The 23,965-nt window shown below is 42.0% G+C and overlaps 1 protein-coding gene across 9 annotated transcripts in view; it reads right to left on the reverse strand.

Annotated features, from left to right (window-relative positions):
- Positions 1-4,209: 4,209 nt before the first annotated feature.
- EIF4ENIF1 (eukaryotic translation initiation factor 4E nuclear import factor 1) overlaps positions 4,210-23,965 on the reverse strand; it is a 42,901-nt gene continuing 23,145 nt past the window's right edge. For 6 of the 9 annotated variants that reach the window (XM_022551087.3, XM_022551086.3, XM_022551083.3 and 3 more), the window contains 13 exons: positions 23,367-23,542; positions 17,980-18,115; positions 17,593-17,772; positions 16,723-16,955; positions 13,598-13,669; positions 12,975-13,158; positions 11,960-12,039; positions 11,481-11,623; positions 8,878-8,962; positions 7,474-7,606; positions 5,972-6,316; positions 5,555-5,719; positions 4,210-4,973 (listed from right to left, as the gene is read on the reverse strand). In XM_022551087.3, coding sequence (XP_022406795.1) covers positions 4,732-4,973; positions 5,555-5,719; positions 5,972-6,316; positions 7,474-7,606; positions 8,878-8,962; positions 11,481-11,623; positions 11,960-12,039; positions 12,975-13,158; positions 13,598-13,669; positions 16,723-16,955; positions 17,593-17,772; positions 17,980-18,115; positions 23,367-23,542 — 2,174 coding nt within the window. In that variant the 3' untranslated portion in view covers positions 4,210-4,731. The remainder of the gene's footprint in view (positions 4,974-5,554; positions 5,720-5,971; positions 6,317-7,473; positions 7,607-8,877; positions 8,963-11,480; positions 11,624-11,959; positions 12,040-12,974; positions 13,159-13,597; positions 13,670-16,722; positions 16,956-17,592; positions 17,773-17,979; positions 18,116-23,366; positions 23,543-23,965) is intronic. The other 3 variants (XM_022551085.3, XM_022551084.3, XM_089894769.1) reach the window with 3 other exon arrangements.

A 23,965-nucleotide genomic window follows, 5' to 3' on the forward strand; every position in this document is an offset into this window, starting at 1 on the left:
GTTCATGTGTCATTGTCAGAATTTGTTTTGAGGAGGACTGAATGAGGATGAGTATGTGTAGTGAGGCAGCTGCAGAAGGAGTACTTGGGGTCTTGGTCTTGTATGTGAAATGGGTAAAAATGTGACTGCAACATCTCACTTGATGGTTAGTTGTGAGAAACCCTTCCAACTCAGTGTGGGTTTTGGTCCTTTCAGGTGGTCTTTCCCAGATGATACTGGAGAAAGGAAGGACTTGATGTAAGTTAACTGATTATTCCCTGCAACGCTAGCCATTTTGGGAGATGGTGTAGTGTGGCGGTTGAGTAAAATACTCTGACCAGGCACATCAGGCTTTGAATGGCAGGCCCACCTCTAATTAACTGTGGAATCCTGCATAAATTACTCAATCTCTATAAACTTCAGTTTTCTCATGTAACATGGAGATGGTAATAACACTTACCTTCTAGAGTGGAGATTCTTAGTATTAAGATAGATGGTACTTGTAAAATGCTTACTAGCACAGTATCTGGCATATAAGTACTTGGTGAATGTTGGCTCTTGTTTTCACTGGTTCCTTTCCTTTAGTTAGAGCACAGCTGTGTATCAGTGTTGGGCTGAAAGTTTAGCTGAACCATGCTGCCAGCTGGGTGCCACTAAGTGTCTCCTTTCCCATGGCCCAGCCCTTCTCCTGAACTCCCATGGCAGCCCTGGCCCCAGCCACATAACCCGAGTGAAAGCATGGAGGCAGAACATTGCAAGTGAGGCAATCAGTGTGATCAGAGCAGGTTTGTGTGTACACATATGTATGGAGGTGGGAGGTTAGGTTATAAGGAGGGGTGGGGTCAAGACTACTTGAGAAGGGTACTAAGGGCATAAGTAGAGGTTTTAGACTGGAAATAAGGAATTTAAAGGGATTGCCTTGATAATGCAAAATTGACTGGCAGAAATCTTTGTGTGCTGGACTGGACTAGTGAGAATATGGGGAGAGGGAGGGAGTGGACATATAGCTATAGAGGAGAAATCTAAACTCGGTAACTGACTGACTTGCTCTTTGGAAGAGAAGTCAAAGATTATTTTAGTATGGATTACAGGGATGATAGAGAAGGGTAGTCCCTGAGAAAATCGAGAAGGGAAACATTTACAGGAAGACAGAGTTTGATTTTAGATGAAGTGAGCTAGAGCTTCTAGCAGGTTGTGAGGAATGAGGATGTGGGATTCTCCACATACTCAGCCTTTTCCAGTACTTGTTACTCCTATTACCTTGGTGACAGTTATTTCCCTCTCATAGTCTTCCTAGAGCCTGGGTTTAGCACTTTCCCCACAGCCAGGAGATAAGCCTCTCAGGCCTGGTATCCTAGTCACTTTGCAGGGCGTAGACCTTGATATCACTGGTACATTCATGATAGAGGCCATAATTTAGAACCTACCCCGGCTCTTCAGAGAGACATTGGCTTTCTGAGCTATGGGATTTCCAGCAAGGTTTACTTTCCAGCCAGGGCATATGGGTTTTGGGGGAATCCTGACTCACTTTCATTGGGCAATGAAATGCCAGGATGTTGGGGAGAGAAGGATGCTGAAACCCAAGTTCATCCAAGGCCTCAGGATGTGCTTTGAACAGGCCTTGCTTCCATCATTCAACACCCTCCCCTTCCCCCATCGGTGGCCCCTGGTGTTTGAGGATAGCATTACCCTACCCGTCCTTTCTCTCCCTTTTGGGCTCAGACTTGGGAGTTCTGGGAGAGAGGTACAGTCTTGTATTAGGAATGCTGCCTGGGGTAGGGCCACCAAGGAGGGTTATTCCTATAGCGCAAAGCTTTCTCTTCATGAACTCCAAGACTAGAGTTGTTTGACTGTCATAGCATGGCTTGAATTTCCTGTGAATTTCCATTTTTCTTTCCTAATCTTTTATTATAGCACAGCTAAGCAGACTCACTGTCCTGTGCCATTAACTAGTTAGAATGCTTTTAGCTGTGTTTCATAGCAGACGCTAACTTAACCAGCTGAAATGGAAGAAAACTTGGTCTCTCACATAAGTTTTCTGGAGCTCAGATGGGCTTATGGTAGCTGGTATGTCATTGAGGATCCAAATTCTTTCCATCAAGCTACTCTTGTCCACTGCAGTCTGTTGGCTTTGCTGGGCAGTTGGCTCCCCTCACTGTCAAAGAATGTCTGCTCAGTCCCAGGCTTTGTATCAGTATCCAGAGGATACTAAAGAGTGCTGAGTCTTTATCTTTTGGGGAAGCCATTTCCTAGAAGCTGCCCAATTTGTCTCTGCATCTCATTCCCATTCTTGAACCAATTGTTGATAAAGGGAATAGAACTATTGAATCAGTTTACTCCAATAAGTTATCTTCATTCCTGGAGTTTGTCTCTTTCATTCAGGCCAATGTACCTGACCTCCCTTCCATCTTAAGAGCCTGGCTTATAAGATACTTAACAGCTGTCTCCTGGAAGAAGGCCTGGCTGTACTTTCCCATTTTTTCCCCCTACTTTTGATTACTACTAACTTTCCAAGTACTGGCTGCTCAACTGCTTCCTTGGGGGTGGGGGCACTATTCTTTCCTACCTGACCCCCCTCCTTAACTTCCACGAGGTTCTCTGTGGCCCTCTGCCTTTTTACTTTGAGGAGGCCTTGCACATCCTTCCAGTCTTGATTGCTTCTAAACTCATTTCATGCCTGCTAGACTTCCCAAAGTTGCTCCACGTAAGATATCTTGTTAGCTGAGACATCATGTCATCAAGTCCTCCTGCCCTTACTCTATATCTGGCTTTTAGCTCTTGAAGACTGCATTAACTTCCTCTTTTGCCTGTACTCTTCCATTGCCCTTACTCTATATCTGGCTTTTAGCTCCTGAAGACTGCATTAACTTCCTCTTTTGCCTCTACTCTTCCATTCACCAAAATAGTTTTTGTGCCGTTTAGCTTCTGCTGTGCTATTCTTAGCAACACTCCTTTATTTCCTTCTGGCTCCATCTCACCAGTTATTGGCTAATGGCTTTGCCCTCTGCTTGGTGCCTGCATTTGTTCATTTCTGTCATACCAGCTTCTAAGTCTGAAAAGGAGGCCCTCCCCACTCTACACCTATTAACTATTGGTTCAACATGAAAGGGAAGGTGAAAGGACACACAGGAAAGATGGAATTAGATTCAGGTGTCTATGTTCTGCCACTGTTACTTGAGATTGTTTTCCAGCTTTTGTTTATAGAAACAAAGCATTTGTGAGAATTCTAAACAGGGCTTATTTCTGAAGTTGAAGAATCACTCAGCAAATCCTACTGCAGGGAGGGAGGGAGGGCTAATGAAGTTGAAGTACGAGGAAGAGACAGACCTCATGCTCAGTCCACAGAGCCAGGTTTGGTTGAAAAGCAACCTGCTTTCTTGTGTTCCTGGAAGAATATAGGGCAGGGTGGGCAGCTCCAGGTTTATAGGCTGCACCCTTAACACTCAGGCTGTACCCTTAACACTCAGGCTGTTTTTCACCCTTGTACTCAAAATCCACCCATCTTGCTCATTTCACCTGTGAATCAGAGAATGGCCTCATTATTTGACCCTCTAGTATGAAGTCAGAGTAGCTTTGCTGGCCCTAAATAGACAAGTATCGAGATACTGGGTGAGTTAACTTGAGGAGCTCAAGATTTGTCACCTCAGATTGGTGGGACTAAAAAACCTTAAGTGAGGAAAGGGGACTTGAGGCCATAGTTAGAGTATTATAGTAGAATCCTTTTCTCCAATGTTGTGCATGTAGTTAGTTAAGATGAATAATTAAAATAATTGTGAGTTGAGGAATGAGGTAGAGCACACAAGAAATCAGTTAACACAGGCACCAGAGTCTTGAGGGAAGTTTTATATGGAAAAAAATTATGGATTGAATCAGAACTCTAAGGCCCCATTTTTCCCTATAGGGGACTTTGACCTGGAGAACAGGAAGGCAACAAACCGCTGACTTTTACCCCAGTAAACAAATAGTTTTCACTAGGTGGGTTTAATTTTAGAAATTGCACACCATCATCTGGTATTAGCCACAATCAATACTACCTGTAAGGTCAGCCCAGCCTGAACTGGCCCATTGGGGTCTTTAAGGCTCAAGAAAGAGGGCCATAGTTTCCTTCTCCCAACTGAGAGTTCAATTCCATAAGTTTTAAAGAAAAAACTTAAGATAATTTCCCTAAAAGAACCTAGTGAAGAGGAAGGGATTCAGGAAGAAATAAACACAGCAGTGCCATTCACTTCATTCACACACTTAGCATATGCAACTTTAATCAACCAAAAGAAAAAGTCCCAAATGTACAAGTGAAAAAAAGTCCAAACTGTTGACACAGGCTTAACTAATATCAGCTACTTTTATGTACAGCTGTATAAGTTCAAAAAAGCTATCCTATATGTATGTACAAAAGTTGTTTATACACAGGTCTGTACATAAGGGTCTATACATTTATTTCCTCAGAACCCTTAAGGTGCCACCTTTTGGTGAAGACACCAACACTTCATTCACATATCTTACAAAAAAAGACTGTTTCCTGTATTCAGGACTGACAACACTGCATCCTGTATTCACACCATGTAGGCTCCACTCGATTGGTTAATAAGTTCCTTCCATCATAATGCAGACAACACCAGGTACCTGGGTGCCCTTAAACAGCTTCGCACAGAGTGCTACAAAGTAAAAGCCCATAAACCAACATGAGATGAGGAAGCAGAGTCCTGACCAGGGTGCCACCAAAAGGTCCAGGCTTAGACAAGCCTGCTGCCCTGCTCACTGTCGGTACTCCAGTTCATCTACACTGATGACTTTGGCGGGCATGGAGGGCAGGGGCTGCTGTAGCACATCTGAGCCAAACCATTTGGCAAGGCCCACGGGGGAGCTGCTCCTCTGGCTGGGGCGGTGCTCTAGTTGGGAGTGCACATGAGGCAGGCCTGACCGGCTGGGCACATTCTGAGGCGTCGTCTGAACGCTGACAGCAGCTGCCTGGGAACCAGACCCTGGAGGATGAAGAACTGTGGCGATAAGAACGTTATCATTCAGAGCACAAGGAGGGGAGGTAGTTCTCTAGCAGGCCCTGCTTCACTCAAATCCTATCCATGAAACTCCAAACAGAATTCTTTACCACGTGATTGATTCTAGGCTTCTTTAGGAAATTCCTTTGCAAAATGCCAGAAGACAGTACCTTAAGAAAGCTGAGCTATTCAGAAGCAATCCATATTGAGAGCCCATCCTAGATGACATGCCCACTACTTCCCAAGACAAGCAGAAACAATGACATAAACTGGTGAGAGAGCATCTACTCTCGGCAGTCCCTATGCTGAATCTGTCAGAAGGATTCTCAGCCTCCTCTCCTAAGAGGCAAAGGGACAAAAGAAAAAAAAAAGCCAGAGCACACCTGGCTCTCCCACTGTCTTCACAGGAATTCCAAATCCCACAGAGGTCGGTTTACTTCATCCTATTCTCTGATTACACCCTTATCCCAGTCTTGCTAGGGTGAATGGTCAGTGTCATTTTATCCCCTTCACTGGAAACTGGTTCAAAAACTTTAAGCCTGAGCCCATCCTCAGCTCACCTGGCCCATTTCTGAACTTACCTGAGCGCTGTAGCTGCTGTTGCATCATTGCCAGATGCAGAGGTGTCCCAGGACGAGGGTTTAGGAGAGGGTGACTAGTGGCAGGTAAAGGGTAAAAGGGTTGACCCAGGATTGGGCCAGATAGTCCCTGTAAATGAGTCAGGTCCATCCCAGGAGGAAGCACACCTATTGGGCAGAAAGAAGAAACTGGTGAGAAATAATCTACCTGGAAATTTTCAAGCCTAACTATACAGTTTTGCTAATCAGAAAGTTTATTAAGAATGAAGAATGCTCAATGCTAGGTTCCAATCTTTTAATCGACTAAGGGATAGATCAGATTGGACCCACTGGTTAAAATGGAAAAAACCTAGTAACATCTTTTTAGGGATGAAAACCATCAGTTCTAGCAACTGTCATCATGCCAGGTCAGAAACTCACCAGCTTGGAGCAAACTTGGAAGATGCTGTGGATGTACTCCCTGGGCCAGCATCCTTTGGACCAACCCTGGGTGAAGCTGGTGAGCAGGCCGAACGATGGGGACATGGGGGACAAGGGGGACTTGGTGGACAGGGCGGAGAAAAGGTGTTCCTGGAACTGGGGATGCCAAGGTGGGTGTTTTTCTCCCAGTTGCTTTAGGTCGATAATCTTGTTCTTTGGTGTAACGACTGGTCTGTGATAGTGGGGTGGAACATGAAAACCGCTGTAGGGTTGATAGTTTGGGATTTGTAGTGGGAGAAGAGTCTCGATCAGCAGTGGGCACAGAGCTGGATGACAGGAGGTTCTCTGTAAGGATCCAGAAAGAGAATATTTTGGTATTGGCAAACTTTTCTCAAACACATTGTCCTCCCAATGATCCAGTAACTCACTTCTTAGAAAGCTCACAATCCTTATTTGATCCCCTCAACAGATTTAGAGGATTGCATCGTAGGGACCATCGTTTGGCCTTATGAACAGGCCTAGTCAAGGTCATGGGTAGTTAAGGACAGACCTGGGAGTAGACCCCAAGTTTTCCAGTCTTCCAACACCTTGCTGCAAGAGTTTATTTTTGCTACACTCTAAAAAACCAAAGACTTTGAAGTTGTAAATGAGATAACTTTTAAGAAGCCCACATCTTTGTTCTTATAACCTTCCCAATCCAGGAATAGCTATGGGCAAGCAAGCCTGGCATATCAGGTCTGGTGGTCTAACTCAGCTGGGCACCCTGGTCTGCCCATATGCCTGTGGTCTGCATCTGTGTGGGAGCTAGTCCTATCCTAGTCAGCTGCTTGGGATTAACATGCTTTTTAGTCTAAGGGGAAAATCAAGTGAGTAAAATTATGCAAATCCATCACAACAGAAAGCTTAAAGAGTAATTATAGTCTGGTGAAGGAATCTGAACTGCCTTTTAGTAGGACCAACAGGATTTCTTTTTTTTTTTCTCAGAAGCTTTCTCACAGGCAAAAAGCTCTCAGACCAATACTCTAGACCTATGTAAACCTCACTCATTAGAATGTTTCACTATGTCCTTAAAATCCCAACTGTGCAACCCCTAAAAACCTCTTACATTTTCTACATATTTATAAAAGGCTCTCACACACCTCCTATATGCTTCACTCATTGCAGATTTTATTAGATGATTAGTCTCCACAGACTGGAGAGAACCTTTCAGAAATAAACCTGGTTGAACTTTTATTAATTTGCCAAATAAATGTACTAATAATTCAAGCCAAAATAAGGATCCTAAACTAATGCTTGTTCTTCCTAATACCAGCACTCATGCCTGCCACTGTTAGATTGGTCAGAATTTCAAGTGGCTTAAGTAACTGTGAGCTGGTCCAACCCTTCTCACTGTTAGACACAACTGTGGTCCAAAGCAACCAGGTGTCTTGCCCAGGGCTTTGCAGGCTGATGCTCTGTCACATACTTTATTGGGCAGTACATCCTCAACAGCTCTGCAGTACCTTCACTGGGCTTCTGAGTGTCCTCTTTACTGTCACCAAGAGCTGCTTTTCCAGATGCTGGCTCCTCCTTGCTTTTCTCTTTGCTCTCGTACATCTTACGAATCACTGAGGTAGGAGTGAAGGAAGGAGAAAGCTGCAGAGAAAAACAGTATTAACACATTCTTTAAATGCCTTTCCTAATCAACTGGCCAAACTACTGAAGCTGAAGAGTCCCCTTCTGGCTACATGTGGCAGAGGCCAACTCCAACGTTCTGGTCTCTAGCTGCTGGAAGAAAAGCAACAGGATGGGCCAAATAGGCGGTGGCCCAAGTGCACCATCCCATGCTCACAATTTCATCAAAACGTAGATTTAGCTCTAGCATAAAGGTAATTGAAGCACAGAAGCTTCAACCTACCTGTCTGCGGTGATGGGGATCTGCCTATGGCAGCCTCTGCTTCAGGATTAGGCTGGGAAGGGGGAAAGAACATGGCCAGAAGCATACCCTGCAACAGCAGCCCTCCCAGCTAGGAAAGGACATTTCAGCGACAACCACAGAACCTAAATTTCTCTATACTCGTAATGTTTCCCATCTTAACCTGGCTACCAGAAAATCCACAATTATGTTCTTAAAGGTATCCTCAGCCACCAGTACTCACTATTTGGGGTCATTTGTTCCCACCTCTTTATTGCCTACTTTTACATTGATGATTTTATTATGCATGCAACTTTTCTCATCAAACAATCCCAAATCTTTGATGACAGGAGACAGGGCATGAATTATGAACAGAAAAGCTCTTAGATCCTGCCTTCTGGGTGCTTAGTGCAAAGACCCACTTGAGGTCCTGAAGTACAGAGCAATAGTCTTTTCCCCTTATCAGCTTTGACTAGGTGATAAAGGTCTGTGGGGGGATGAAACCTAAAAAAGGTAAATAATGCTGTTACACGAGTCGGCTGTAAAACTTGACTTGTCACCACAAGTAAGCAAACCTCTCTATCCCAGCCTTAACTTGTATTGAGACCTGAATCTGAATTCGTGAACTCCCACCATGTTTCTCTGGACTTCCCATGCTCCAAGCCCAGTCACCTCACCTCCTCCTATCCTTACCCCTGTCCTCCCCTGCTCCCCACTCCAATTCTTCATTTGTTTGAACATATCACACCACGCTGTATGCTCTGGCCCTTACTTGTCTATCTGCTGGAACACACTTTCCCCAAGGTAGGGGCTTCACTAGAACTTAGAATCCTGAGTTAGACTGTATCCTAAGAGGGGAGGGCCTAATAAATAGGCAGGCATAAAAGTCTATTAAATCACTGACTCCTGTGGAAGGCACTCAAGGACATTTTGGGGTACACAGTGATCCAACATAGGCACAACCAAACAGGGAGAAGCCTAGGAGTCATTCATAAAGGCAAAGGTCACTGACCATGCTTGTGATGGAGGCGGCTGGGGCAGGGGAAGAGGAATTCCCTCCGTGCACAGGTGCTGGTGACTTGGTCACTCGCGGTTGCCTGTGAACAAACCAGTTATCAGTGTGAGCCCCAAGCTACTCAAACTCCAAGTTCTAAAACCACATAAAACTCAAGGCCAGCCTAGGAAGCATCCCATTTCCTTTCTTCAATTCAATTTCCCAAGCATTTAATAAGTGTCTAACATATGCAAGACCATGTGCTAAGTTCTGAGGAAAGACAAAAGCTTAATGATACATGGTCCCAGGCCTTGCAAGAACTCTCATCTAGTGGGGGAGATACTTACAAACCTAGGGCAAACAAGGAATGTCAATATTAGGGTACCAACAAAGTACAATGGGAAAATGAGGGGTAGAAGGAATGAGAGGATACCCCTACGATGCAGGGACTTTGCAAAAGCTTCTCTTGGAAGGAGCTGCATTGAGTGTGCCAATGATAAACTACAGACGGAGAACAATGATTCAGGTAGAAGGAACAGGTACAGGGACTCGGGAAGGCCTTGGGAATGTAGGGTTATCCAGGGCTAGTGTGTAGTTTACTTGCTGACTATTCCAGTGAGGTAGGCTAGGGAGGGCCTTTATTCTGTAGGGCAGGCTGTGCTCCAGAAGGTAGGGAGCAACACTGAGTAGTACGGTGCCTGGCAGAGAACTGAGGCTCTGTGAGACACTGATTCAAGTCAAATAGAGCACCAAGACTTTGAGCTATTTTAGGACCCAGTTACATGAAGCATTCCCCGCTACTCCTGGTCTCACACAGGGTTGGTCCCAGGCTTCCCAAATACAAGTTTAAAAGAGCAGACTTCCCTTCTCTCCCCAGACATCCTACTTATTCTCTCTTAACTTGGAAGAAAACAGGAAACAGTTGATGATGACATAAACAGGCTGAGACAAGAATGAACTATGTGAGCTCACTGGCTAATCAAAGCTTCACTGCATTTCAGCCATGTCAGACCTTGTTCTGCAAAGGCCAAAGCTCCAAGTACAGTCAATGATTCTGGAAGTTCTCTGACTCATAAGCAGATGGGAATCCTAAACTCATGGCTTCTTTCCAGTCTGTACCAGGTAAGCGCCAGTGCTGCCACCCTGAGACTCTATGAGTATGACGACAAGGGGAGAGAGAGACAGTAGTACTCTGGGTGACTAAGAGGTAACCTCCAATCTGGTGGTTCTGCACGACCTATCATTTATTCCTTCTGATAAACATATTTAAGCACCTACTATGTGCTAGACACTGTTCTAGGTGCTGGGGATACAGCAGTAAACAAAACAAAAATCTCTGGCTTCATTACATTCTTGTGTTTGCAAGGTAGAGGGGTTACTATGGGCAGGGAGACAGAAAAAAATATGCTAGAAGGTGATAGGTTCAATAAAAAAATAAAGCAAGGCAAGGAGAAACCATATCTGTTGGGGGACACAACTGTGTACAGGGTATTCAGGGAAGGCCTGCCATTTGATCTAAAAATTGAAGGCTCCACTGACAGTGACTTGGATCTACCTGCTAGCTTCAAGTAAGTCACATTTTAAAAACCTAAGTTTCTGTATCTGTAAAATGCAGTTCTTTACCCCATCTACCTCACAGAGTTGTTGCCAAGAGCAAATTAAATTGTGGATATCAAAAGTGCTTTGAAGGTCAACAAATCGTTACGTTGTAAAGAGAAGTCCAGTGAAGGGGCTTGGCAGACCAGTCCTGAGCTCTGTTTAGGCTGAGGGCTATAGATCAGATACATTTATGCAAGGGAATGGGGTACTTACTGGTCCCAATGTTTTCTGAAAGTTTCAACATACAAAACCAGCTAAAGGAAGACACTGAGACAGCAATTTTAATAATCACATCAAAACAAATACGGCTTAAGTACCAAATACTATATGGGGCAGGAGTACAGCGTTCAAGGATGCACACTTTGGTGATAAAACTAAAAATACGAAGGTGGTGATTACTTTTAAAGACTGGACAATGGTCACTTCTGGAGAAAAGGGGTATTATCGGGATAAGGCACAAGGAGGGCTTCTGGGTAGCTAACAAGAGTTTACCTTACAATAAGCCATACATTTGCTTCATGCAGTTTTCTGCTTATTTTATTTTACAATAAAAAAGAACAATATTGCTACCCTTTCCTCCCCAACTTATGGTTCATTTCATTTCACTACTTGTTGAAACTAGTGGAGAGAATGGGAGGAGAGTGAAGTCAGTAATCATTTGTTAACAGCTCTGACCAACAAACCTGAATCAAGGCACAGTTTGATACTCAACAAGGAATCTGAGGGGGAGGAAGCTAGGTGTAGTTTTACTTTTCATCATTTCATAAGCATAACTGCAAATAAGTAGCTATGCTAGCTACATCTGTAAAAACGAATCCGCTAAATGAAAAATATAAATAAAATTATATAGGATGAAAAGCCTATGCCCCTGCACTAGAATTCAATCATACGATTTCCTCTACTGAACATTCAGGAGATGGAACTGTCACCATATATTGTATAATATATCAGTGTGTAAAACAGAAGTTATACTATGGATAACTAATTTGCAAATCTCCACAAGGGTAGGATTAATAATTTACCTGTTTCTGAATCCATCTCTGGTTCTGTCCACCTGTGGTTTGCCAAAACCAGGCTGGTAGAAGTTTGCTGCCTGCACTGCAAGGTCATGTGGCAGGGCCAGTCCCTCCAAAGCTGCCTGTTGCAATTCTAGCTGGCTCATCTGCTGAACAGAAGTGGCAGAGGGGGGTCAGCAGAAGAATGACAGTCAGTGCACTTTCTACAAAGGTCTCTCTTTGCTCTTTTGGGAAAGGTATGTTTAAGCAGCAGCTGAGAGAAATTAGATACTGCAAACCTGACTAAACTATGCTGCCATCCACTGAACAGAATTTTAGCTATTTAAGTATGACATAATTTCACCAATTTTCTAGCCTTCACTGAGCTTGAGTTATAATTCAAAACCACTTCCAAGCATTGTAGCAATTTAATTCTCTATCCCACAAGCAACAATAAGGGTAAAAAGCAAGCAACAGATTAAGTTTGAGAAAGAGCTCAGCCAGACCTGGGCTGTGACAGGGCTCATGGGCTTGCGCATGCCTTGGAATGGATCTCCGAGAAGCTGCTGTGGTCCTGGTGTGAAACCTGTTGGGAAGGTTAAAGATTCAGTGAGTGTCAAGATAGCACCTGTCCCTCCAAGAGGCATTATCACCAATGCATGCTGCTCCTCACTGAACACCATCTCTTTCAGGAAGTACTGATTTCCTGGGCTGATGATGTCTCTCTTCTTCTGTGGACCTCAATCAGAGCACTTAATGACTCAAACTGCTGGTATCTATCTTCCCAGCTAAGCTGTCAGTTTTGTTTCTTTCAGAGCCGAGACCTCTATCTGGGAGAGAATAGCTTTTCTAGCCAGTGATTTGGCCCACTGCAACCACATCATCTGATACCAAAGCAGAGGCCAGTGCTCTGAGGTTCATACTCTTTCCATTATATCTCCCTAATTGTGGAAAGATTACAAAAACTTCCTCTCAAGGTATGACTGGCAGGGGCCAGAGCAGCCAGCAGCCTAAAGTGGTCGCTGGTGCAGGAACACTGAGATTGTGTACAACACTTTGCTAAGACAGCTTTCTGGAAGTGCTTCTTCCATTCATGTTCTGAATTAGCCACAAGACCTCCCAGTTGGTCGTGTACAACTTCACCAGGTTGGTGGAGAGCCACTACTCTGACTTCTCTATTAAGGAAAAACCTACGGAGCCAAATTAACTTTTCTAGATTGAATTCCCAAAATAAGGAAGATGACTAAAAAGCTGGATCCAATTTAGATCAACCTCAAGAGAAAAAGTACAAAACTTCAACATGAACCTATTTATCTAGAAGGGCAGCTGGATAATAAACTATCTTCCACATCTGTGTCCTTACCACCCCCTGAAAAAATCATAACAAATTAACACATTTCTTTTTAAACTCTTCAAGGATACCCATGAAAAAGACTTTGCCAGTTTTAAGGGAGAGGTATAACCTAGGGGAAGGGGAGGGGAAATGATAACAGATAGGCATCTACGCACAAAAGCATTTACCAATTGGTGATGGTATTCTGGGACGAAGATAGTCTGCTGAGGCTGCTCTCGTCTGAAACACCTGTGACAAGGGAGGAGAGGGTGCTCTTTGGCCCAGTAAAGATGTCGTAGGCTCCAAGCTCCCCATAAGGCCACTCAGAAGATTGGAAGAAGCAGGTCTCTGAACAGGTGGACCCAGAAGTTCCTAAAGGCAGAAAAGTCAAATCCTTGTGAACAAACCTAGTTCTTCCTCCTAGTCAGAGGTTGCCAATGATGAATCTCCCTCCTGTTGCACTAAAGGACTTGGCACATGTACATTCAACAAATTTCTCTGAATGTTCAGCTACCAACATTTCTTTTAAGTTAGTGCTACAAATATAAGTTACATACTTCAAATTTCCATAGAAATTGCAAACCTGCAAACTGGAAACCAAGCGCTTACTTCATCATCTTTTTTAGCCACCTACCCACCCCACATTGAGATTAACAAGCGACACAGAACTATGTCAGGCAGCAACATCGTATCCTTCATTGCCGGGCAACATGGATCATTCTCTAAGGCCCAAAGGTGGACCACTACACAAAACCAGTTCAGAGGACTACTGTTCAGGACTCCAAGTCCTCGGTATAAGATTGTGAAGTACCTGCAAGATGTTCTTAGGGACAGGCTGGCTTGGAATCTCAGCAGGGGACATCAAATGGCTTTCAAGCGTTCGCTAAAAAAATCAAACGAAAACTGGTTTTAACCTTCTTACATACTAAACTTATTAATTGGGGACCACCACAAGAAAACATAAAAACTCCCCAGGGAGTTGGCACTTAACAGCAGAATGATGTCCATATCACAGAAAAGTCAGATCAACTTGTCCCACTCTCTCATCACACAGGTCCCAAAGATCTCGGAACAGAAAGAATTTTCACATGTACGTGCAAAGTCCACTCAGAGACCCTCAGACAAGGTCTTTTCTGTGGTAACCCTAAGTCCATTTTACTATTTCTAACACTGTGACCAAAAGAAGGGGAAAAGAAAATGGTGAAACAGGGGAACACTTATTTACTGAGAAGCCACAAGTAGGAAATTTTTTTTTAATTTGAGGCAACCTTTGCTACCCATTGTCTTTAACAAGATTTATAGACCATAGATGGTACGAAAAACCTAGTAACAACATGTGAGTTTAGCCAAAATTGTTATATTTCAGAGTTTCATATTTCAGGAAATTTAAACTTTATTATTTTTTAACAAGCTACTCCAAATGGGTCTCATATACAGGGCAATATTCATACCCTCCACTTTTAGCTCTTTTAATGCAGCAGCAGTTATATTTTGCATCGAACTTATATTACCTCTGGTGCTTCAGGACATCCTTGTGTCCATTTAGCTCTGCCTGAAGTGCTTTCTCTGTCAGTTTCCCTTCTACAAGCTGGAACTGCCAAGGTCCACAGCAATGTCCTCGGGAGTGACAAATAGCCCAAAGATATCCAAGTGTTCCATTGCTGGTTTTGGAATTGGAACTGACTGTAAATGATTTTAATAAGATCTCCTCAAGAGTCATTTAATTCCGTTTAACAAAAACAAATAGGCGGGCTTCCTTGGTGGCGCAGTGGTTAAGAATCCGCCTGCCAAGGCAGGGGGCACAGGTTCGAGCCCTGCTCTGGGAAGATCCCACATGCCGTGGAGCAGGCCTGTGCGCCACAACTACTGAGCCTGCGCGCCACAACTACTGAAGCCTGTGCGCCTAGAGCCTGTGCTCCACAACAAGAGAAGCCACCACAATGAGAAGCCCGTGCACCGCAATGGAAAGTAGCCCCTGCTTGCCGCAACTAGAGAAAGCCCACGCCCAGCAACGAAGACCCAACACAGCCAAAAGTAAATAAATAAAATAAATAAATTTATTTAAAAAAACAAAAAAAAAAACAAATAGGCAACTTTATACTACATGGCTTACTATATTTGGAGGATAGTGTCTACAATTTAATTTGAAATAGAGTTTAGACTGAACCAACATGTCCTATTTTGGGGATAAACAATATGATTGAACCAAAACAGAGGCAGATCAGAAATAGTATACATAACACAGTCACAGTAACTAAAAGCTTGGAAGAATTCCATGACTTAAACAACAATATGCAAATCAAGTAATATTTTGGGATAATGCCTGGTGCATTTATTACATTATTTTCTTGTTGCTTTCTTTTCTAGGTTGAGTTTGTGTTACTCTTTGCCTAGCACCTTAAATTATATCATCCATTCCTTTATGCGTGTGTTTGAGGCTCATTCCCTCAGCTGAAGCCAGATATATTTCAGAGCACTGAAACCCCAACATCATACCAGTTATCCTCACAACTCCGGGTCAACTGTGTTAATATCAAACCCTAGAATCATATCTGAAAGAAGATGTTCAAAAGCATCAGGTAAACTGTTGAATTCCCCTGCTCCCATTTCTTTACTTACACTAAAAGTGGCTATTTACAAGATTTGACCCCTACCACTGTAGTCAGCACGTAATCACCATGACATAAAGGTACTGGGTTGACCAAAAAGTTTGTTTGGGTTTTTCCGTTAAATCACAGAAAACCCCAAATGGACTTTTTGGCCAACCCAATAACAAGAAAGCAGAACAGGATAGTCTGCAGTCCTGTAATCTGGTCCTCATTTGAAAGCATTTATATCTAGTAATTCTTTGCATGGAAATTATCTAAAGCAGCTTACAAGGAACATTCCCCTACTACTGGCATGGTGTGGTCAGATACACAGAAATATGTCTATCTTATACCTATCTGAGATGCCTCCTTTCAGAGGCAGAGAGTCAGGTAGGTAGGCCAGGAACAATGGCGTCTGTTAGGATCTAGCACTAACAGCTGGTCAGAAAAGAAACATCAAAAATCAGCTGCCCTCCACTGGTACAAGGCACAATGAAACAGCTACTTCTCCCATGGTTAACCTATAGCTCTCAGACAAGAAGGTGTCAGGAAAAACAAGAGGCAAAACTCAGTTTGGTAAATTTGCTATAACATAGCAACTAGAGTAAGTCTATGTTTTTATTTATTACTCAGATTTACCATTTCCCTTTCACTTTGTATCATCAAGGGTTAGCAACAGTAACACATAGACCATGGCTGAGAGGCGCCCTCTAAATGTGTTATGACAAAGACCAGTATGTGCTACACACCTGCATTTACTGACATGCAGTCACCTTGTAACCCAACTTCATGTCTAAAGGTGTTTTATAAGTTTGGAGTCACAGCTTTTTTTTATTAGTAAATTAACAGAATGCAGCTGTCCTGAAAAATTCATCTTAGATACTTTACAAATGATATGTATACCTGTCAACTGCCTAATCAAGAAAGCAAGTAATCTCAGGTATCTGGGAGTAATTAGAAGTTGTGAAAAGATTTTACTCTAAAAATATGGTAAGTTACTTTAACTTAAGTAGCTGAATAAACAGAAAACCTTCTCTGGAGCTCATTCAAAAAGGTATGTTTACACCTTTTTTTTTCAGCAGTGAGTTAAGATAAGCAAGTTATGTCTGAATCTTTCAATCGCTGTACTGTCATGCACAGTAACTACAGATTAACCACAAGCCTGCTTTTTCAAGTAACAAACAGTATAGCGATAATTAAAAAACACACAAAAGTAGCAAGGACCAACTGACTACTAAAGAATTTCCAACTTACTCAGAATACCTTTTTTAAAAGCCATTTATTGGGTGGGAAGTGGAATAGAAAGAGGGAAAAGGAGAAAAGGTTGGGGTTTCTGCCAAATACTTACGCTGACTTTGGGCTGAGAAGGCAAAGTCCCACTTGCCTTCATGGTGCTCACTAGCTTGTTGAATGCAGTCATATCTCCATCTTTTCTGAGCTGTCGATTGCTGGTCACAGTACTCAGGGTCTCCTCTAAATGCTCTGCCATAAAGGGAGTTGAATTCTTCCCCTGCTGGTCCACCTTCAAGCCCTTGAGCCCTGCTTCTACCTCTTCCACTGAAAGCACAACCCCTGAATGTGCTGAAAGGTTGAAAAAAGTCCAGGTTAAGCGAAGTAAAGGAATATGTGGTAGGAATTCTCTTTGTATACCATGATGGTTAAGGTGAAAATAATTTATTTCACAGTTGAAGTGAGGTGGTCAGAAAAGGCTGACACCAAAAATAGACAAACTGAAGGCACTGAGATCCTGCAGGAGGACTTCTTATAATGAGTCTTTTGGAGACTTATTACCAGGGACAGGAATCCCAGATGGCCCAACATGAGAAAGAGTGCTACCTGCACTATGGTTATTGTATCACGAAGGTTGTATGTTGAGGGCTTAATAACCTAAGCAAGAACGTGGCAGACTGGGGCAGAGGCGTGAGGAGCTGCCAAGTTATGCTCGGGAGGACTACAACATTCACGGGAGTGTTATACTCAGGCTCCAGGTAAGGAGGACTTAGAAGAAAAGTTCTTACCATGGAGCTTGTGACCCAGTGACTACCAGATTCTCAAAGAGGTGGTACTGTTTGATAAAAAGTGTTTTTGAAGAACATTAAACAAAACCCACCATTATCTGACTTTTGATGAGATAGCAGTCTGTTAGAACCAATTCTGCCATTAAGACAGAGCATCCAAATGTTTCAAATATCTAAAGCAGACTCTAATAAAAACTTACAGCTCTCTTTAAGCTTTTCTTTATTTGCAGAAAGGCTGGAAAGGAGAGGTTTTAAATCCACTTTGGCTTTCTGTAGCATTTCTAGAATATCCACTTTATTTTCAGCATGGTCTTCTAATGGTATAGGAGCAAAATAATTCCCCGAGTTCTGTCCAGGAGTGAGGATGGCTTGTTCCAGACCTAGTATTGCAAGTAAATATATTCATAATTAATTGGTCCCAATAAAGCACAGAAACATATCTTCAACAGTATTAAAAGGACACCAATTGAAGGGTTTTTTCAGTATCCAGAAACCCTTTAATGGACCCCTGACTAATGAAGACAAAATGAACCATATCAGGGAAAGCTCAAGTCTACATCCAAGACCAGAACCTGAAGCAATTTTACCTGCAAGTCTCTCCAGCTCTTCATGTGGTGTTGACCCAAGACTGCTGGATCGGCTTCCTGATCGGCTCGGGTTAGAGAACCACCTACTAAATCGACTGGCAGAGACTGACCCTTCTCCCAAAACATCTTCTATCATCTAAAGGGAAAGATAAAAGAAGCTAAGATAATAGTTTCTAGGTGAAAAGGACAAGAAGGTTCAAATTTTAAGAAAGGGTCACTTACTTTGAAACTTCCTTTGATGCTGCTGACCTGAAGGCAAACACCCTCAGAACTTAGGATTCTGATCATCTTTAACTTTTCTTCCCCTCCTGGATCATTTCTGAGTAACCCAAACTTGGGCATAACCAACCATGTATTCTCTAAGCATATAAAGCAAAACATCTGTGCTATAGAAAGTGTTCTGGTTTTCTATCTTTGCCTCATTAGAAAATCCATCAATGTTCTAAGAGGGTATAGTTTTGAAATCAGAATCAGCACCAGAGTAAAGCATTCCATTGCCAAGCTGATGAGTGACCTTCAACTAAGCATCAGGTATGGAGAGCTGATGAAAGAAAACCATTGCTTCAGACTTCAGCAACCTCAAGGTTGTAATGAACATCATGAAATCCAATGCTGACAATTTCAGAACCCAAAAGCTAAAAAGTAGAGCTCATAAAGATCATATTTCCAAGTCATATTTCCTAGTCAAAGTCCAAGTCAGAATGTGAAAGATGAACTTTTAATTGATCTCTAATATCTGTTTGAACTTAATGGAAAGTTTTCAGGTGTTCATTTTCTTTTAAATCTGACCTCCATAGTTTTTGGTTTAATAATAAGAGCAATTAAATGATGCACTATGATCAGAAGTAATTTCTTCAACGCTGTTTCATAACAGCAATTTCTATTACCAATCCTTCTTAAAAACTAAATTTAAGCATTGAAAATGAAATTTTCAGTTGTACCCTATTATAAATCTAATTAAATATCCAAAATGACCTTTATGCAGTTCTCTTATCAATATTTAGAAAAGACAAGATAAAGCAAATATCAATCCCCAAATGAGGCACATCCTTGACAATAAGGCATAAACAGAAAACAGGTTTTTCTCAAGACTGGTACATAGATGACAGAGTTAGGGACTTTGTTTTATCTGAAGTCTAAAACCCCCAGTTTCTAGTCAAAGTTCAGCAGTGGAAGGTTAGATTTATTCTTTTATTCTTATCTGGAAGAATTTTCTCATAACACATACCCAATCTAAGCCACAAATAATTCTCTTGAACACAAGACCGAGACATTGATTACTTGTGGTACTTCTATTTTCTTAGGTATTATTCAACAGTTTCAATCACATTCCACTTGTAGACTCTCATACCTTAAATAATGCTGACTTTTTCTTTTTTCTTTTTTTTAGGGCAAAGACCAATTTTTTTATTGGATTTGGCTTTGACAAGTACTGGCAAACCCTGCAGACATGAATACAAAATGATTGTAAACAAACAGGCTGTGCCAGCAAATGCTGACTTTCAAGTCCACTAATTTGCAATCATTAAATTATAGGAGAAGCATTATAGTGATGTTTCACTGTGAAAAATTGGGAATTGTACCCAAAACCCAACCACCTTGGTGATAAACAGGAATTTTTAAAAGTAAAAGCTACAGCTTTTTAAAATATTTTAATTTTGAAAAGAGTTTGAAATTTTAAAAATAGTAAAAATAGCTTTGCACTTTGTTTTTATTTCCTCTGATCATACTGTATAGGAAAAAAGCCAGAAGATACCCAGGAGGAACATGAAAAAGTAAAGGAAGTGAATATAAGGTATCTGGACATTTTCTAAAGATTTGACAGTAAGTGTTAAGAAAGTCATTTCCATATTTTGATCAGTGACCAACTTTGTTAGAGAAGCTAAGTTTTATTATAGCTAAAACATAAGTAGAGACAGTCGCTTTTACACACCACTTACTATAAATGCCAATTTCAAGAAGCTAGAGCATTTTGAACCCAAAAAGAATCTTAAGAGTTTATCTAGTCAGTCATTTTTTACCATAGAGCCAGCAGGGATACTCTAATACCAGTCCCTCCCTCCCCTTATGCACATTGGTACTCAGCTGACTGCTGCTACATCCCACAGCCTAAGCTAGTCAAGAAGAGGAGACTGTGAACTGCAGTCTGGTATGTTTCAGCTGCTCTTTCTAGACTACATTTTTAATAGCATTTTTAAGGTAACCTATATGACTGTTAGTTTGGTCCGTTAAGGGTCATTTAGACTAGTCATATCCTAGGATTCATATTATTCTGATACAGATATTGTGAAATATTTTTGCTCTTTGACAATTACTAAGTTTTACTAATCAATGCTTTTCTTTCATTACTTTCCACTTTTATGGAAATTTCCATATTTTTGTATTTGTTTCACTCTAGTTTGATTTTTCTTTGGATTTGTAATGAATGCATTTAAGGCTACACACTTTCACCTTAGCACACTTTTGATTATTTCACCAAGGTTTTTCTATGTCATGCTCCTGTTCATCACTCTACATAGTTTAGGATTTGTTTTGATTTCGTTTTTCTTCATTCAAAATACTTCTATGGGGCTTCCCTGGTGGCGCAGTGGTTGGGGGTCCACCTGCCAATGCACGGGATGTGGGTTCGTGCCCTGGTTCGGGAGGATCCCACATGGCGCGGAGCGGCTGAGCCTGTGCTCCGCAACGGGAGAGGCCGCGGCGGTGAGAGGCCCGCGTACCGCAAAAAAAACAAAAACAAAATACTTCTATGTACCTGTTATGTATCAGGTACTGTAGTAAGAGCTGCATATCTAAAATCAGCTTATTTTTAATTACATAACTGAAATTATTTGCACATGTGATCTAAATTTTCATTTTGTACAGATTTTCGTGGCTGTCAACTTCTAATGTATTGCAGTGCCAGTAAATATAGCTTAAAAATATAGGTGTAATTCTGTCTATGCCAATTAATACCCAACATCTGTGGGGCCTACTAAGTGCCAGGTACTATACCTCAAACAGTTTATATCATTTGTCAGTTGATATTCAAATCTTATATAGCCCTTCTTTTTCCCAATTGACTGGTCATTTTCTGAGCATTATAATAGAGTCCAGCTGGTTATACAGCACAACCAGAGCATCTCTTTTTACTGATCCCAGCTTTGCTTTTAAGTGAATCTATTATAGAATATACACCTTAATGAGTAGTACCTCCATGAAAAGCATGGAGAGATTTCCTAGCCAGGTACCTTCTCAGAATTAACCAAGTTTTGGTTGAGGGTGAGGGCCAAAGGATAAGATGGTGCTGAGTTCCTATTCCTCCCTTTTATGCTTTATAGGCAGTATAGTTGGGGGGAATTAGGAGTAAAGACTGTTAACTGAAACTACAAAAATTAGAATTCAGTTTCCACTACTAACCAGCTATGTGACTTTAGGCAAGTTATTTAAACCTCTCTGTGCCTGCCTTCCTCACCTGTAAAACAGAAACAGTAGTAATCTAACTTACAAGAGTTTTGTGGGGATTAAATGACTTATTGGATACAAAGCCTAAAACAATCAGCACTGTATGCATGTTACCTATTATTAAAAGTTTAGTTTTGAATTCTTCCTCTGCCTAGTTACACAGGTAAGTTTCACAGGTACTCACATTTGGAGCCAAGTACAGGCCTCTAAATTTTGACCTTTTGCTGTGAAAACTTTTTACAATAAGATTTCCATCTGTCTTCTAGGAGAATGCAAAAAAAAAATGTCACTAAACACAGCTGGTATAAAAATAAAAAATTACTGTCCCCTCAAAAGCTAAGAATTTGAGAGGGTCACTCAGTTTTACATCAAGTAAATTAAACTCATATCTGGATGCAACCCTTCCACTCATAGTGAGCCAAAGGACTACTGGCCACCTCACTGTAAGTGACGTATCTGGCTAGAGGACTTAGTTAAAACTGTGCTAGAACTTAAGGAGCAAAACCACGCAGCTGCTGGTTGATCTGCAGCTGCCCTCCACATATTCCTGAACAGTGCTATAGAAAAGTGTGGTCTTGGGCCAAGCTGGTCCACAATGAGGTAAGCTGAGAGTCGGAGTAAATGCTTAGCAACTTTTATAGCAACTGGGCATTGCTGTGATATTTGTACTTTATACTAAGGTACTGGTCCTCAATGGATTGGAAATAAAACCTGGCCTTCACCATAGAGAATTTGAGAAGTACTGCCCTAGAACTCACCTGTGGCCCTGTACCTATCAGTGCTATGCAGTGTCTGCTCACCTATTCCAGGTGGCCATCTTTTAGGCTTTTGGGGGCAGGCAAATGACAAAGGCATGCCTCTCTGTCATGCCCAGCTTTGTCCACTCATGCAATGATCAAACAAGAAGCAGTTACAGTTAAGGAGTAGAGTAAGTTAAGTTAGAACCACTAGTTCTAAAGGACTGGTCAAACTTACTTGCTGTATTTCATGTCCTGTAAAGAACATCTGGGACGTACAGATGCTTTTGGTCAAATGGTTTTTAAAATTCTATTTCATCAGTCCTATGCACTCTTTCAGCAACCACAGAAAAATCTCAATTCTGGGGGCACAGGCCACAGTTTTATCTTTTCTCCAAAAATCTGATGAGGCATTACTAATCCCTAAATGGCCAAAGGGGACAGGAGCAAGGGCAGGTACCAAGTGAAGATTTGGGATGTCTTACCGTTTCTACTTTAAAAGTCGAGAAAGATTAGACCTCAACAGTTTAACAGCAACAGTGATAGTATCCCACATTCCTTTTCATGAAAGGTTTTCGGAACCATCACATCACACAGGTACCACCTAACCAGCCTTACCCAAGGAATGCAGATCAGTATGATACTGATCAGTAATAAAAATCCACCTCCACAATAAGGCTCTATAGCAAACACTTAACAACTTAAAAATAAAAGCAATGTTCTTAAACATCTGAAGAATTCTTAATCCAATGCTAACAACCTGGAAAAAGTTAACTAGTATAGAATTCTCACTTAGTCATTTCCACTTAGCCTCTCAAAACGAAGCCAACAAAAATTCAAATAATATTTAAGAATAAAAGCCAAGGGCTTCACTGGTGGCGCAGTGGTTGAGAGTCCGCCTGCAGATGCAGGGGACACGGGTTCGTGCCCCGTTCTGGGAAGATCCCACATGCCGCGGAGCGGCTGGGCCCGTGAGCCATGGCCGCTGAGCCTGCGCGTCCAGAGCCTGTGCTCCGCAACGGGAGAGGCCACAGCAGTGAGAGGCCCGCATACCGCAAAAAAAAAAAAAAAAAAAAAGAATAAAAGCCAAAAAACTCCCAATCGTCTAGCAAAACAAAACTTTAAAAAGAGGTATCTTAAAGACTCAGGTCAAATTTAACCCTACAGTTGCTCCATCCATGTTTATAAGCATGCTGCTACACTCACCGAAGCCAAGCATGGCACCTTATCAAGGTTAAAGAACTCATTAAAGTCAAATTCTCCTGGGGACTGCTCGGGCAAGACGGCATCCCTTGGCACTTCCTGATCAGCAGCAGGCTCCTGTTCAAGGATGACTTCCACCTCATCCTCTTCGGCCACCCCACCATTGCACTCGACCACGCCTGAAAGCAAAACCGGACAAAGACAGTCTGATCATGTAAACTGCTCCAGACATATTTTGTGGCCTCAGCATCATCACACATGCAGAAGAGCCACAGATGACTTTAAAAGCAGACTTCTTGTGCCAGTGCAGCACTTGCAACAGTAAAACAGTTCCCTTCCTATGGGAGCTAGAGGAGGAAAAAAGACTTAATAACAAGTCAGAACACCAACATGATTTAGGAAGGATTATGATCCCTCCTCTGCCCATTCTTCAAGTTTTCTATAATGTAGTGGATTTTTTTCTAATTTTTTTTTAAAGGACAATTTTTGAGCCTCTCTTACTGCTTAAAAATGGAATGAAATTAATTTGGCTCTGCTTTCACCCATGCATCTGCATCACCACTTTAAGTCAGGGTTCAGCAACCTAAGGTATTATGTGAAAC

The sequence above is a fragment of the Delphinapterus leucas genome, chromosome 14 (genome assembly GCF_059928025.1).
Source record: "Delphinapterus leucas isolate spDelLeu-1000000601 "Yukka" chromosome 14, BTC_Dleu_Yukka2, whole genome shotgun sequence".
Taxonomy (NCBI): Eukaryota; Metazoa; Chordata; class Mammalia; order Artiodactyla; family Monodontidae; genus Delphinapterus; species Delphinapterus leucas.